General features: G+C 37.8%; 1 protein-coding gene across 1 annotated transcript in view; it reads left to right on the forward strand.

Moving 5' to 3' along the window:
- Positions 1-17,149, forward strand: part of plod3 (procollagen-lysine, 2-oxoglutarate 5-dioxygenase 3) — a 70,385-nt gene that overhangs the window by 18,336 nt on the left and 34,900 nt on the right. Inside the window, exons 4-8 of the mRNA XM_039747043.1 lie at positions 5,021-5,184; positions 5,296-5,408; positions 7,672-7,735; positions 12,603-12,700; positions 13,267-13,368. Coding sequence (XP_039602977.1) covers positions 5,021-5,184; positions 5,296-5,408; positions 7,672-7,735; positions 12,603-12,700; positions 13,267-13,368 — 541 coding nt within the window. The remainder of the gene's footprint in view (positions 1-5,020; positions 5,185-5,295; positions 5,409-7,671; positions 7,736-12,602; positions 12,701-13,266; positions 13,369-17,149) is intronic.

Consider the following 17,149-nt stretch of genomic DNA (forward strand, 5'->3'; position numbering starts at 1 on the left):
AACATTTTAAAATAACGTAACATGACTGTCAATATACAGTATTTGTTTTGTGAGTGTTACTGAGTGTTGCTGTCATCAAGGATTTGATTATCATTATTTCTTTCAATCAGGTTCGTATTTGTAGGATGTGTTGTGTTCAAGTTACATTCCGTGTTTGTCAATCATTGTAAAGATGACAGGTTTCATTCATCGATTCGTTTCTTACTGCATCAATAAACAGCTCGTCTTCTTCTTTATCTGAGACCTGACACACTGCATGCACGGGTTTTTTTACACTGTCTTCCTTTAGCGGGACATTGACTTTTTCCAACGTGTGCTTTGTTTCCGCAGTAGCTGGATTTATGAATATGCTTATCAGACGCTTCATATTTTTTGCTGCCTTTTCAATTGTGTAATTCGGTTTTGTTCAGCTCTTTGGAACTGTTGCTTTTATCTGTGCACTGCGCCAGTTCACGTGAGCCACTCGGTGTACATGCATCGAAGGTTCCCAGCTGTGCTGGGGCCATCTCGTGCTATGTCCATGGCTGTATTTAATGTTACCTTAGTCCTGGCACTTAAAACTTTCTCTCGCAGTTTCGCTGAGTTTGTGTCAAACACCACCCTGACCATCTCATCTTCCTCTCCAAAGGCACAGTCCTTCACCCGTGAATATTTACCCGTGGCAGTTTGCTATTGGATTGCCGCTGACGGACGGCCTTATATGGGCAGGCACTAAATTACAACGCCAGCGGCAGCATGTCTATGAACTTAATTTAAAGTGTAGGTTTACATCGTGCTTTGTTTCCGAAGTAGCAGAACTCATGAATATGGTTGTATATGTCACTCGCTCGCTTCTTATTGTTTCGCTGCCTTCTCAATTATATAATGCATGTTTTCTTAAGCGCTTTTTTGAGCTCTTCCTGGTTTACTATGTACTGCGTGATTACGTGGGAGGCGTGATGATGTCACACGAAACTCTGCCCCACGGCGTTGAAGCTCATCTCCATTACAGTAAATGGAGAAAAACTGCTTCCAGTTATGACCATTACGCGTAGAATTTCGATATAAAACCTGCCCAACTTTTGTAAGAAAGCTGTAAGGAATGAACCTGCCAAATTTCAGCCTTCCACCCACACGGGAAGTTGGAGAATTAGTGAGTGAGTCAGTGAGTGAGTCAGTGAGTGAGTCAGTGAGTGAGTCAGTGAGTGAGTGAGGGCTTTGCCTTTTATTAGTATAGATCACATTCAAATATTAACAATTCCCACACACCCTTCCTACATTTACGACATGTGTACTTGTTGCAGTGTACATATCTCTCTGTGCTATGGTTCCTATTACACTGAATGAGCACCTGACACTGTACTTTCTTCCCTATATAAATCACATTTGAGCTACAGCGTGTCTTTATGTGAAAACAACAGTGTCAGATGGGGAGGGGTGGGGATCGTGAACGCGACTGAGAGAATGGAACTGAATTTAAAAAAAAAAAAGCTAACCTTTACAATTATCATGCATTTACACTGGCTCTTACAGACTGACTGAAATCAAATGTATGTTTTTATTCTAAAATAGTACAGTACATGCAATATTATTTGAGAACCAACAGCGTCAGATCGGGTTTGAATACACGCTGGACGCTGTTACAGAAGGCGTCAGCTTATTCAGTGCAGCAGTTTCAACGCACAGTACATGCAATATTATTTGAAAACGAACAGCGTCAGATCGGGCGCATATTCAAACCCGATCTGACGCTGTTCGTTTTCAAATAATATTGCATTAGTGCGATGATGTTTTTACATTGATTGTCTCTTTAATTCATCTAGCATTTTGTAATCAGTGACCACGTGTTTTTTTTCCCCGAACTTGCCAGTTCGCACATGTTGCTGTATGGTGGTGTTTCTTTTGTACTCCAGGACATGCAGAGGACAGAATAGTACAGAGCAGTAAGTTCAGCGCTATATGCAATCAGACAGACAGACAGACAGACATGGCACTAGATATATAAACAAACAGGGAAGGCACTGCGTAATAGATATACTGTATATAAAAAACAGCTAAGGGGATATAGATATAGATATATAGATAGATATAGATAGATAGATAGGAAGGAAAGGCACTATATAATAGGCAGACAGGGAAGCTCCTATATAATAATACAATTACTGTTATTACTATATTGATAGATGGGGAGTTCAGGCAGGCAGATTGGCGAAGGTTAAAAATAAATAAATATTCTTCCCAGTGGGGAATTAAACTCGGATCTCTTGAGGTACACCAAGTCTGCTGCGCTCTAAGTGACAAAATCTTACCAGTGCGCCAGAGAAGCTGTTGTAAAACACTTGAACCTTTTATGAAAGTGTTTATTTGGTCTTTGGCTTTCAGGCTTCACACATTTTATAGTTTATGCCTACATTTTGTAACATTTATTAGTAAAATATGAAAAAGTTTCTGTTATAACATTGTGTTTACACAGATTGCTGTAGAAACAAACACACATGAAATGCGTGTGTTTCAAATAACAATCTATTATTTCCACTCTAAAACTCCAAAAGTCAGTGGGGGGATGGAATAGCCGGCTCCTTGCAGTTTGTTTTTATCGGCACATTTACAGGACAAAGGAGGCTGGCGGAGACGTGAGAACGGTTTTAAGAAGCGATTTAAGGTGGGACGGATCTATAAGTTTTATCGTAGACTCTGGTAATTCTAGTGTTAATGGCCTCTTTCTGCTTTAGAATAGTCTAAATCATAGATTTTGACTTCTTGTACTTGGCAGCAAGATCGGTAACACGAACGCCACGCTCATATTTTCAATAATTTCTTTCTTTAATTGAATTTCAATTTTCTTCAAACCTTTCTACTCACTAACACTACCACTGTTCAGTTGCTTAGAGGCAATGGTTAATTGCAAAATTAATGCAAAAGCACATGAAATAGAGCACAGAGTTCACAGCAAATACATGCAAGTCTGACCAAGAGCAATGTACAGGGAGAGACTGAACACGTGCGGAAATCATTGTCGCGTACAAACCAGAAGGGAAACTGGCTGCCAGTGTTTTTGTTTGCCACCGCAGCGTGTGGTCGTGAACAGATGCAAAAGTTAGGCGAACTATTTGATTGTAACCCAATTTGTACATGTTTGGTAACGTTCCTGACCAGAGGTTTTACTGTATAGTGAAAGGCACTGTATTAAATAAAAGTCGTTTTTTTTTTTTATATAAATATTTATGAAAATGAAGACCAGAACAAAGAAAGGTTTGGGGAACCTTTGGGCAAATTATATATAATTGCAAAGCAAAATAACAAATGTGATTTAACATGTAACGAATAACATCTTGACAGACACAAGTCTATTACTACACTAAAGGCAAGATGGCAGTGGAGCTGGTTAAGGGGTGTGTAAGGTGGAAGACATGGGCTCAGGGGGCTCGAACCCGTAAATAATGTCACTTGTCTTCTCATTGCCAGTTGTTAGGTCTGCAGAAGAAAGGAGAGGAGAGGCATTAGGCAACAGCGCCAACTATCGACTAGGGGAGAAATTACAGCTAGATGAGTCCCGATGTTCACTACCAAATGCACGTGTATGACAATATGTGGCCAGTTTAAATTCTGAATTGTATGTAAATTAAAAAAAAAAAAAATTGCAATGGTGATAATTATTATATTATATCATTTTCACGGGCGCCTACGTTTAGAAGCATTTGTTTCATTGTTCACTAGGAAACAAGTCTAAAGAGTTGCATACTGTAAAATCTTATCGCCTAATCTTATTTGTTTGTTTTATATTAACTTCCTTTAATTTTGTAATGCACTTTGAGCTACATTGTTTGTATGAAAATGTGCTTTTGAAATAAATGTTTTTGTTGAAAAGTATAGCAAAGGATGTCATTGCAGCGAAGAGTTAAAAGGTCCGCCTTGAGTCTCTTCCCCAAATGAGATTGTGGATAAATACATGGCTCTGTATGTGCTTTGTGGAACTGGACCCAGACACAGACAGGCGGACATCGTTTCTTCACCCAACACACGTTTTATTTACAAATATATTTACAATATTTTAAGTGCACACCCAGTGCCTCCAGCACCGATCCTCCAAAGTCCAGGCCTCACAGTCACTAAATGCCTTCCTTCTGGCCGCCTCCACTCCTCTCTCCGAGCTTTGTCCTCTTTCACCCGACTCTTGCTGATGAATGAAGGGAGGCGGTCCCTTAAATACCAGCCCGGATTGGCTCCAGCTGCTTTCCCGGCAATCCCCCGCGGACACACCCCCGTGTGGTGGAAGTGCTGGCTGCGCACCCGGAAGCCCTCTGGGTCCCCAGTCCTCTCCTAAGCACTTCTGGGTTGGGCTTCCAAGCCCTCTACCCATGGCCCCAACACAACCAGGGCGGTCGCCCCCTCGTGGTCTGGAGGAGGCACAAGCCCTCCTCCGGTCCTCCTGGGCATCCTGGCTGGGCTCCACCGCCAGCCTCATGCCACAGCTTGTTAATAAAAAAACTCTTGTTAAAAAGACCTCTAATTTGATTTTTTTATGATTTCTGGTTACAGTTTTTTGTGGTTTTGGCAACAGTAGTTTTTAGCTGTTCCGCTAATACTCTTGCCTTCATATGCTGGTCTTTGCTTATTTTATTTATTCTTTTCCCTAGCACCACATCCAGGTGATGGGGATGGTATTCTTCTGTAAAAGCCCATTCCCATTGGAGGGACGCACCTATTCCGATATTCTGAGGCATTCAAGCATTGTTCTTGTATTATAGGATCCAATATATGATCGTGAAAACACACCCTATATGACAGAGACAATAACATTTTGACACCTTGGAAGACAGATCTATGGATTCATTGAATTTCTAACATATGCTAATCCTCAGATTTCTTCTTTTGACCACAGAACTACCATTCGCTGGATGTTTCATGAAATTTAAGGGTTGGCTTGTGCTACAAGAAATTTAAAATGCAGAATATGCCAATATTAGCTGAACAGTGTTTATGTGAGATTTTTATGTTGGCCATCTTCTAACACCCTTCCATTATTTAATTTTCTTCACAGTTATGATGTAATCTTTGCTAGCAGTCCCAAAGAGCTACTATGGAAGTTTCAGCATTTCAATCACAAAGTTGTATTTTCTGCTGAGGGGTTCTGTTGGCCAGACCAAAGGTTGTCCCCTAAATATCCTGAAGTCTATACTGGAAAGCGCTATCTGAATTCTGGAGGTAGGAAAGACATAATGTCTCCTGGGGAGTACAAGAATGGTTTTTGGGATTAATAAGATGCTTGTATTATGTTATCCAGTGCGATTCCCGTAAGTTGTCTTTTATTTTCAGGCTTTATAGGTTATGCCCCTTATATCTACGAGATTGTCAAACAGTGGAAGTATCGGGACGATGATGATGACCAACTCTTCTACACTCAGATTTACCTGGACAAGGCTCAGAGGGTAAGTGCAACACCTGGACAGTGTTGTCAGGAACCATTTTTAAATAGATATTTGTAAAAGCCACTCTCAGATTTTGTGGTAATCACAATACAATTTATAGAGCAAATTTAATTACAATAGCATCAAATTAAAATCCTGATTATCTCTTCCTGAGAGTGGCAGTGTTTAGTGCATCTGTTTATCAACTACAGTATATCCTTTGGCTTGAGTTCGCCCAGTGTCTATGTGGGTGTACTTTTCCAGTGTTGTTTTTTTTTTTTTTTTTGGTCATGGTAGCTAATTTTCCCAAGAAACATTCTCTAGCTTCTTCCTGGAAATTCCCAGGTCATCTGAGAGACAAAGATGCTTACTCACTTCCTATGTCTTTAATTTTTTTTTAAGTCTTTTTCTGGCTTTCCTCCCAGTGGGCTGTGCCTTTTTATACACCCTATTGCTGCATCTAAGCTACATGCCCTAAACAACTGTGATGATCCCTTTTCATCTCAAGGCAGCTGTTGATCTGTGGCATTATCCTCCTAAATAAATAACCTCCTCATTCTATAACAGAGAATTAGGATAGTTCTGCTACTAGTTCTCTAGGCTTTCTATTTTGGCCACTTGCATCCTTAATCTAATTTTTTCAGCACTACAAGCTACAAGTCACTGATAAATTGAAATGTCTTGTTTGTCTCAAAATTTTGTTCTTTCTTAACATACAATGCAGGTCAAGTTCACATTGAAATTTAAGTACTTTGCAATTAAAAAAGAAAAAAAATACTCCATACTGAATAATTGAATAACTGAAGAAAAGCATCTGTGTAATGTGTATAAGACAAGTTATTCCAGCCTTGACAGAAAGAGTTCAAAGCACAACAGAGCAACAGATATGAAAAGAATTTTAAAATATCAATGCAAATTCAAAAATTACCACTAAGAAAATTGTAAAGGAACAGATAGGTATATTAAAAACCTTAAGGAAAAGTAAAATATACAGAAAGGGACTTGGAGTTTGAATGTTCTAACTGGTAGATTCCAGTATATGTGGATTAATGGCATAATTTCCTCCACACTGTCCTGAGCACAGACTTATTCAGGTAATGTATTGAGCCTTTCTATGTTCCATGTTCAAAAAAGCTTGCTTCGCATGAATATGATGTGGAAAAAGGAAGAAGTGCTTCATCTGGTTATCTTTTAGTAGCATCTGTTGTTGAATGTTTAAGTTTTAATTCTCTGTCATTTCTTACCTTTGTGTTAACTCGTCCTCTTACGAAAAAAAAATGAAATTTGCGCATAATTAAGACAAAGGGACCTCTTATCCAATCTTAAGGATGATATGTCAAGTGAGGGAAAATATTTTTCAATATTTGTACTAAGTAATCTTAAAGTTTGTAAAAGAATTCGATCTACAAGATTTCCATCCAATTTCCACCTTTTTGTTAGCTCAAACATTTCTACTACATTTTCTCTTCTGATTCTTTCTTCCCAAAGCAGTAGTTTTTGTTTGAAAGTGTTCATTTTGTGGATGGAAGTAAGAGTATTTTCACAATCTTCTTGCATACTTGTATTAAGTGTGTTCAAAGAATGAAACATATCAGCAAGAAATGCAACCTTAATGCATCAAATCTCATCACTGAGAAAATCCGCTAAATCAGATTGTTGAGTTGTCAAAAAAGTTAGAACATCCTCTTCTAGTTCATAAAGATAGAATTTGACCACAAGATAACTGCATAACTTCTGTATGTAATAACTGCATATGGGAATTTTCCACTGAGGAACATAGTGCTGTACAATCTTGATTGTAATGGTCTGCTTTTAATAAAAATTGACAATTTTGATAATCTTGTCTAGTACTTTTTTCAGCTTGGGTATCTATAATTTTGATGTGAGTACTTATCTGTGGAGAAAACAATGAGTAAAAATTATTCTAGGATTCTTTTTTTGATCCAGCTGCTATGTTTAGGAAAATTCATGTAATTATTCTTCAACAAAAAATTCCTAGATACATTAAATGCAGGAATGAGTTGCATAGTAGAGCACTTCAGAGACCTTCACGTCTTAATTATTTTGTAAATTATAGATGAATAGGGTTTTTTAACTAGTTTGAACTGATGTTCTAGTGGTATTGTACAAAAAAAAGATCCCAGCACCATGACCTGAACAGTACCATTCTTCAATACCATTTGATAAATATGAATCAAGAATTACACATACTCAAGTGCAGACAAGCTTGCATTGACCGAAAAAACATTGAGTGCTTTCTTATTCTAAATTTGTCTCTTAATAGGAGAAATACAATATTACACTGGACCACAGATCTAGGATTTTCCAGAACTTGAATGGTGCAATTGGTGAGTGTCATTTTTACTTAGTAGTACCAAACGATAGTTTAAATTAATCAGTCAAAATTTTGTTGTGTTGTACTTTAGACTGCATTCACAATTAAGGCTTTAATAGAACTATTTATTATAATGCAGATGGAATTTTACTGCTTAATGAACATTGTTACAACTTACACCGCATCACTAGCATATAACCTTATCATACCTGGAATTATCCTAACCAACCTGCTATATTTATATAAAATAAGAAAAAATCTAATTAATTTTACAAGTAACTCTTAAAAAAAAAAAAAATATGGCTGTGATGTACTAATAAGTATTTTACCACACTAGACTTCCACCTTCTTGGTTTCTAGTACATGGAAGCCACCAATGATCTTTGTTCCAGAGCTATGAGGCTGCATGCTGTTTTAGGGGTGTAAGATGTTTTGTGACATAATCAGGAGGATGCTCGTGTACAGGCTTGATCATCAAAAGTAACATTTTAAACAGGAACCTACTATAATGTTGCTGGGATAGGTGAACTATGAGTCGTATTAATGATTTTATTGCATTCATCTGTTTAAGGAATTTGATTAATACAGTTATAGAGTGAAGAGATGCCAGGCCATATACCAAGAGCATGTTGAGCAGACATGGGTTGGACGTTCGTAGATGGGTGCACTGACACACAACCACTCTTGGTTATATCAAGTCAAACGAAAGTTACAGGTCAATCTAACGTGCAAGTGTCTAAAAGGAAGTGCTTGCTTCAGGCATTTGTTGACATAAATGTTATTTATAAATGAGTGCTTGGCACTAGTGATGAACTGGGCTTTGTGATCTACCCTAGAGCAGGTATCATTTTAGACAGTGATGTGGCTAGTCAGTACATCCTCCATTGTGCATCTCTAGAAGTTACTGAGCATCTGAGCGAATGACTTTCCTCAGACTTTTCAAAATGTAAAATGGTATTGAGTTTTTGTTATGAGAGAAAGTAATTCTACCCTCAAGTCCTTTGTTTTCACATATCAAGAATTAACTAATAATCGTCTTAATATCACCAAGTCCTGAAATTAGATTAGAAACTAGAATTTGAAACTAATCTCAGGTGACAACAGTACACAAGTGTATTTTACTTTTGTCATTATTTATTAAACAAAAAGTAAACCAACATAAAGAAGCCATTTGTAATAAATTAAGTAAATGTTTTCTACTTCCATATCAGATAAAAAGGTAACTAATGCCAAATGCTGCTTAGTAAGTGTGTCTTGATTAGTTGATGTACCATTACCTTTATATGAAAGGAGAACCTCTGGCACTTCAGATTGGATCATTCAGTTGTGTGGCAGCACCATACTATGGACAAAATGTATCTGAAGTAATTGCAAAGAAGCAATTGTCGATGGACATTAGTTAGATTATGAAGCTATTTCCAAATAAGTATCATTCTTTACATTGAATTATGTGTACATTGCTAATAAATAAAAAAGTATTCATTCCCTTGTAAGTTTTCACATTTTATTCTTGTACATTGAATCACAGTAGTTTTCATTTGGCTTTTTGGCACTATTCAACAGAAGAAGACAATGTCAAAGTGACAACAGAGCTGTGCAAAATAGTCTAAATTAAAAATGAGGGAACTTTTACAGGACCTCTGCACTTTGAAACCACCGAGTCCTCCATGACATCTTTTTTACATCCAAGTATCCTAGAAGAAAATGTCAGGCCTTCTGTCTGATGACTAAAGCCTGGAATAAATTGGAACATGCAACAGAGTACATAAGCAAATCTGCAACAGAAAGACTGGAAAAGTATCAAATTTTTGTAATAGCTAAATCGTAATTGAGAACTCAACCCCCCAGACCTTCAGACTACAATAAATTGAATCAGCATTGTAATAACAAGTGGAACAATTTTACACCAAATAAAATGTCATTGCTGCCAATGGTGTTTCATAGACATTTTTCTACCAAGTAGTGATGTAGGAGATCATGTTCAAATTTTTCACCATGCTCCTAGAAGTTCCCCATATCAATAGTGTCTTATGCTTTTTACACCACCCGATTCATATTTCATCTTGTTTTTTCTCCTTCTAAAAAATGGATGTTTCACATAGCCATTTCTATGACATCATCAAATGCCAGAATCATCTTACCCTCAGTATTACTGGTACTGAATCTAAAGCCTCAATGGACTCCTTGATAGCAACCAAGCACTATTTTGATACATGTGGGATGATAGTCAAATTTTTAGCATATCCCAATCTATCTATCTATATATATATATATATATTATATTGGGGCAGTAGTGCACACTTGAACCCTCAGGTGATACTCCAGACACCAGGTAAAAGTCCACGACCTTTTTATTTTCTTTTAACACAGTGCACCAAGCACCCTCCACACTACTCATTCAATAAATCAATAAACTAACACAATAACCATTCCTCCTCGCCCAGACACTTTGCTCCTCTACCTCCCAGCACAGCTCAGTGTCTGAACTGAGGCACCGTCCTTTTATAGCCCCTGACCCGGAGGTGTTTCTGTCCCATCAATCCATAGTTCCTAATTCCTTCCAGGTCAGGGCAATCAGTCCTTTTATTCAACCCGGGAGCACAACATTTCTTCCCGTCATGTGACCATGACGTACTCCCGGGGTCATACGGCCCCACAGGGCCCATAAGCCCCCCCACAGCGACTCCTGGTCGTCCACAAGGTATCCAGCAGGGCTGTGTATAAACACTACAAAGTCCATAAGGCCCTGCTGGACCTCGGGGCATGATCCTGCTGTCGGGAGAGCTCCTCCGGGGAGCCTGGGGGTGCGGACCGGCATGGGAAGCCGGCAGTCCTCCACAATATATTTCCTGCCACATGTCTAAGACATGCAGATTAGGTTAGTTATTGACTCCAAATTTACTGTTGGTGAGCAGGATCTGCGATGTACTTGTGTCCGGTCCAAACTTTTTCTGGGCCTTGTAACAGATTCTATCCTAATGAGCCCCTCCTTGGATGCTTAAGAAAACCGTTACCAACAGAACATTATAACTGTATTTTTTTCCAAATGCAAACATTACCAGTGCATATTTTTTACATTAAAATCCAAATGCAAAAGATTATTGGTGTGTATTTTGCAATGCAAATCAAATGCAGCAAAATATCCTTTTAACATTATGTAAAATATATATATATATATATATATATATATATATATATATATATATATATATATATATATATATATATATATATATATATATATATATATATATAATTCACCTAGGGCACGCAAGACAAAGAGCCCCACCCGCCAACTGTAAGACCATGGGATATGTACGACAGGGCCAGGCCCGCCAACTCACAGAGCCCGCCCCGCCCGCCAACTCTAAGACCGTGGGATACGTTCGACAGAGCCCCGCCTGCCAACTCTAACACTCCTCCCGCGTCATGGGATATGCACTACAGAGCCCCGTCTGCCAACTGTAACCATTCTCCCTCGTCCACAGTTGCTCTCGAGGCATGTGCACTGCCTGCTCATGTGCCCGCACGTTACAACTCGCCAAACACAGCCTCAGTCGCTTTCGTCTGTGCTACAGTCCACATGCACCTCTGAGCCACGTTGACTTTTCATTGTTCTTTTCGGTTCCGGCTGCTTTTCTATATATATATATAATCGACCAAGTCGCCTAACCATTGGGTACGTACGACAGAGTCCCGACCGCCCACTCTAACCCTCCTCCCATGTCATGGGTAACGCACAACAGAGCCCTGCCCGCCAACTATCACCCTCCTCCCGAGTCCACCCTTGCTCTTGAAGCATGCGCACTGCTTGCTCATGTGCCGCCCCCCAACACATCACCAAACACATCCTCACTTGCTTTGGTCTGCTACAGTCCACATGCAGCTGTGAGCCACATTGACTGTTCATTTGCCTACCATGGCCACCGCCTCAAATGTATTTCATGAAAACAACACTTCTTTAAATGTTATACAAATTCTTGCATCAGGTAACTGTTTGTTTCTATCAGTCGGATATTTCAGATTCAAATTTACCTTTTCCTTTTACACGTAGACAATTTCTTGTTAGATTGGCATTTGCAATGACAATTGCTAAAACATGAAAAACGTTTCTGTGTTATAGACCTTTTTACATAGATTGTTGTTGACATGGAACACACATAAAATGTATGTATTCCAAATGATGATGTAATTTTTACCCTATAAAGCTCCAGCACTTCACTCGAAGATAAACACTGAGCACTGAGAAACTTCTTTACGAATTGAACTGAGGCGGTGGGCGGGGGGATGGGATACCAGCCTGCTTGCTGCTTATTGACACATTTACAGAACAAAAAACGCTGACGGAGAGGTGAGAAAGGATTTAAGGTGGGTCGAATTTACGAGTTTTCTCGTAGGCTCTGGTAATTCACCTGATGTTCAAGCTCCCATTCGAAGGTCCAAGAATGTAACACCATTCTGTCTTTCTTGGTACACCTTTGAGCATATGTAATTTTTAATCAAATTCAGTTTGTTACAGAAATGCTGTGCCCCAGCCACAGTGTAATCTGCAAAAAATATAGTGCAGACATACAGTATGGGTCAATGTAGTTTAGTTATGAGGCATTATAGCACTAAGCAATGTAAGAGGTATCCATTCAGTCTTAAACTGACCCAGCAGATCTTCTTCAGGAACTTTATTTGATACTAAAAAGTGGTTTTCGAACGCCATTATCTGTACTAATTGGTAATTTTAAATTAAATTATATGTCATTGATTCATTGTTCAGGGGACATGAACACCAACACAAGGGACCTAAAATCAAACTACTCTATGAGGCATTCACTTGTCAGCTCAGATCTTGTTCAGTGATGATTTTAATTACCTTTCTTATCTTTCAGAGGAAGTCGTCATAAAGTTTGAGAAGAGTCGTGTGAGAGTACGAAATGTGGCTTATGACACACTACCTGTAGTAATACATGGCAATGGTCCCACCAAGGTACTGGAGAATTGTAGGAGAGAGAGAAAGAGAGAGAACAAAGCAAAAAGTTTTTGTTAGAAGGGCATTGCTTAAAATCATGTTGAATTAATTTATTCAGATAGTTTAATTTACTGTATAAATCCTGCCCTAACCTGAGAGAAAAAACTGAGAGCAGCATTTCTTTCAGTGTGTAAATGGATTTGTATAGGTATTCTCTTCACTCAAGGTCTGTTGTTTGCTTCCTTCTGACATTGGTAAAAGAATTAAAAAATATCTTTTTTTTTTCTGTATTAGTAATGAACTCAGATTATTGACACATCTAATTATGGCATTTGGTTTTTATTGTCGATGCTAAATTGAATAATTGGCTATTGCAGCTTTTGAAACACATTGATTTTGCAATTAATAAATAGGCCATTGTTGACTTTTGAAAGGTGATGTTTATGTGCTCAGTAAGCCACCACACTCCTTTTCACTGTTAAATGTCTTCCACACTTTTCTACATTTCCTCAGCACTCTAAGACCATTAGTTTTCCCTGTGTAGCTAATGACTGCAAACTAACCTTTGTCTCTTCTATTTACAGCTTCAACTGAACTATCTTGGGAACTATGTTCCGACTGCCTGGACACATGAAGAAGGTTGTGGGATCTGTGATGATGACTTCTTGGATCTCACCCAAGTACCAGTAAGTGATATAATCTAACTGGAAAATGGAAGTATTTTTGAAACCATAAACCTTTGTTTTGTATAGTTAAAAAAAAAAAAAAAAATTAAGTCTAATAGTAAAGATGTCACTATAGTTCCTTTCTATAACTGTTAATATAACATTCAGTACATACAACCCATAACCTATTCTGTAATAATGTATATAATAATACAATATCATCGCAGATCAGTTTAAATACCTAGGGGTAAACATCACAAGTAAATATAAAGCTCTTTATCAACAAAATTTTGCTGTCTGTTTGGAAAAAATTAGGCAAGACTTGCATAGATGGTCAACCCTTCATCTCATTTTAGCTGGAAGAATTAACATTGTTAAGATGAATATCCTTCCTAAGCTTTTCTTTTTATTTCAAAACATTCCAATATATATCAATAGATCATTTTTTTTAAAGAAATTAGACTCAACCATAACCTAATTTATTTGGAATTCAAAACATCCACATATCCAAAGGGCAATCCTACAAAGACCTAAGGCGGAAGGCGGCATAGCTCTAGTTAACTTTCAATTTTATTACTCGGCAGCAAACATACAAACTATAAAAACCTGGACACAGACAGAAATAGACGAACATACACAGGCTTGGTCCATAATAGAAATAATATCCTGCAGTATATTCCTTGCTTTGTACCCCTATAAATACAAGTTATTGACAATATACTAACCCAATTGTGCTTCACTCAATCAGAATATGGAACCAATATAGGAAGTATTTTAAGATAGATAAGCTTTTATCTGTGGCACCTCTGCACGAGAACCACCTTTTCCCACCCTTTCAAACGTACGCAGTTTTTAATACCTGGAAAACATCTGAGATCAAATCACTTAGAAATCTGTACATAGACAATGTTTTTTCATCCTACGAACAATTACACAAATACAATTACAAAAATTTAACTTACTAGCAATACATTTCTTTCACTACCTTCAAATTTGAAACTGTCCAATTTTCCTCACCTCCCACCAACCTCTATACCGAAAAAAATATTGCTCAGTCTCCAGGACTAGGACAGCATTTCTGTAATATATAAAACTATTTTACATTCCCTCCTTTTCAAAAATCCACGAGAAAAGTGGGAAAAGGATCTCTTACGTAATATTTCAGAAAAGGAGTGGAAAGTAGCAATGCACAGAATTCACTCGAGCTCCATATGCGCAAAGCATAGAATTATTCAACTTAAAATTATATATCAAGCGCATCTCTCTTGTTTAAAATTGTCGAAAATGTTTTCAGGGCAAGATCCAACCTGTGAACACTGCAATCAAGCTCCGGCCTCACTGGGTCACATGTTTTGGGCCTGCACCAAATTAACATAATTTTGGACCAAAATCTTTAAATGCCTTTCAGACAGCTTGGGTGTCACAATCTCTCCTTATCCACTAACAGCTGTGTTTGGTGTACTACCAGGTGGGCTTAAAGTAGAGAAGGACTGACAAACTGTGATTGCCTTTACTACACTTTTGGCATGTAGAGTTATCTTGCTCAATTGGAAGAATCCTAACTCACCTATTCTATGTCAGTGGGTAACTGATGTTATAAACTATTCAAAACTGGAAAAAATCAAATTCGCACTTAGAGGATCTGTACAAAACGTTTTCAGAACCTGGCAGGATCTAATCAATAACATTTTAGAATAAGCATTTAAATTGATGAAGCAGGTTCTCTCCCCTCTTTTACTCCATTTATATCTATGTAAAGACAAATGAATAGATAAAATAATAAATTAATAAAGTTTTACACTGCTGGCCTAGCTCTCTTTCTCAGGGGTGGGGGTTGATTTGTTTCAAACCTTTCTTTTTGTAAAACTTGAGTTATGTGTATGGAGTATTTTATTTGATTTTTAAAAATTCAATAAAATTAAAATATAGAAAAAAGAAAAATGCAATACAAAAATAAATTGAATTGAGCATGTAGTTTGGATGTCCTCTACGTTCTTCACAAAGGAGTACAAGTTTACAGCTCGTGACATGTAAAACCAGGATCTAGAGAAAGTTGGTAGTGATAAATGTTATATTTACGCATTGTTATTGGCATGTTTTGTGTATTTTCTGTTTTTTCCTAAAGGATTTCATTTTTTTGTGGTTTATATTTTATTTTGATTTGATTTAACAAAGTCCATCTTGCTCACTTTTTTATTTATTTGTTTATGCATTGTCTTCTTGTGGTGTCAGTGATTACAACCACAGTGTGCATTATCCGTTCATGGATTCATGTCAAAGAAAATTATTCTACTTAGTGGCAGTTGATTTTGATTTCATTTAGGCCATAGTGCAATGTTTGTGCTTCTGGTAATGACTTTGTTTTACCCCTGACTTCTTATTGTCATCGGGCCCCCTTCATTTCTATTTGTAATTTTTGATTTCATGGTTTTGACCCCTTGCTTTGTTTTACGTTCATCTTCTAATTGTGTTTTTATCCACACAAAAATCCTCAGACATGTTTTGTGTTCCAATACCATGGAGTCCTGGTCAGGCCAGCTCAGCATGTTGTTACTGCAACCTTCTGGGGATGTGCAACGATGACAATATGTAAAACAAACTCTCATATGTCAGGCGGCTGTTGAGTAACCTTGTGACCTGTGAATGAAAACTGTCTATTGGTACAAGTGCTAATGAGCCGTAAGATAAAAGGAGATAAGTGACTGCGCAGGATGGCTAAGGTCTTCAATAATACTGTTTGCCTTTTAAATTTAATAATAGTTAAGAACTTGGGAACTTTAGTGTTTATTTAGTGATAGACTAAATTGTATTAAATTCTATGCTGAGATATAAACCCTATCTTGTAGTGCTAGTGGGTGCAACATCTAAAGAAGGATACACAAGTTTGCATCTGTGGCAACTTTTCATGCTCACTTTTTTTGAGAGGGTTTTATATGGAGACTTTATGTGAAGTCCAAAGACATACTTTCAGGTTTATAGATAACTCATATATTGGTGTTTGTGTATAGCTCTGTTTCTTTGCTTGCCCTATGATGACCTACTTGGTGCAGCTGAAATGCAGTTTGGTCTGCTGTTTCATTTGCCAGTCTGGCCATAAAATAAATAAACAGATGTATGGACATTCCCATCTTATTCATTCATTCATTCATTCATTCTTGTTATAAATGAACAGTAACTGATGCTCTCTGTTAACCTAATTTACCTGATCTTATTAAAATACTTTATTATATCCTTAATACATCCATATTCTCCACAATGCATGCTTTGTTGCTGGTAACATTAAGATTCAGTGCATTACTTGTAAAGAGAGAGTCACTTGTTATACAGACAGCCCCTAGGTTACGCATGAAATAGGGACTGTAGGTTTGTACTTAAGTTGAATTGGTATGTAAGTTGGAACAGGTACATTATTTTAATAAATGCTATTGTTGACTGACTTTAACCAAGTGCTCTGCCAATGAATGATGGAGTTTCACCTCTCACTGACCTTTTTTATTATTTCTACTTTATTTTCAATGGTGATGGTTTTTCTCTTCTTTACTGTATCACCAGCACTTGCATCAGATTTGTTTCAGAGACGTTCTTGAAGGGTGAAGACAAAAGGTTAAGATGAGCTCTTCTGCACAGCACTGAACACGCTATCACAGCAGGAAGGCACCCGTCATTAACACGTCTGACATACTGACAAGAGACAGCTTCCTGCTATATGCGTAACGGAACAAACAGACTTGCTATTAAGAATGAATGGGGGCGGCGAGGGCCAGTTCATCACCTGTCCACCTTACAGTCACCTCCACTACAG

The sequence above is a fragment of the Polypterus senegalus genome, chromosome 3, assembly GCF_016835505.1.
Source record: "Polypterus senegalus isolate Bchr_013 chromosome 3, ASM1683550v1, whole genome shotgun sequence".
Taxonomy (NCBI): Eukaryota; Metazoa; Chordata; class Cladistia; order Polypteriformes; family Polypteridae; genus Polypterus; species Polypterus senegalus.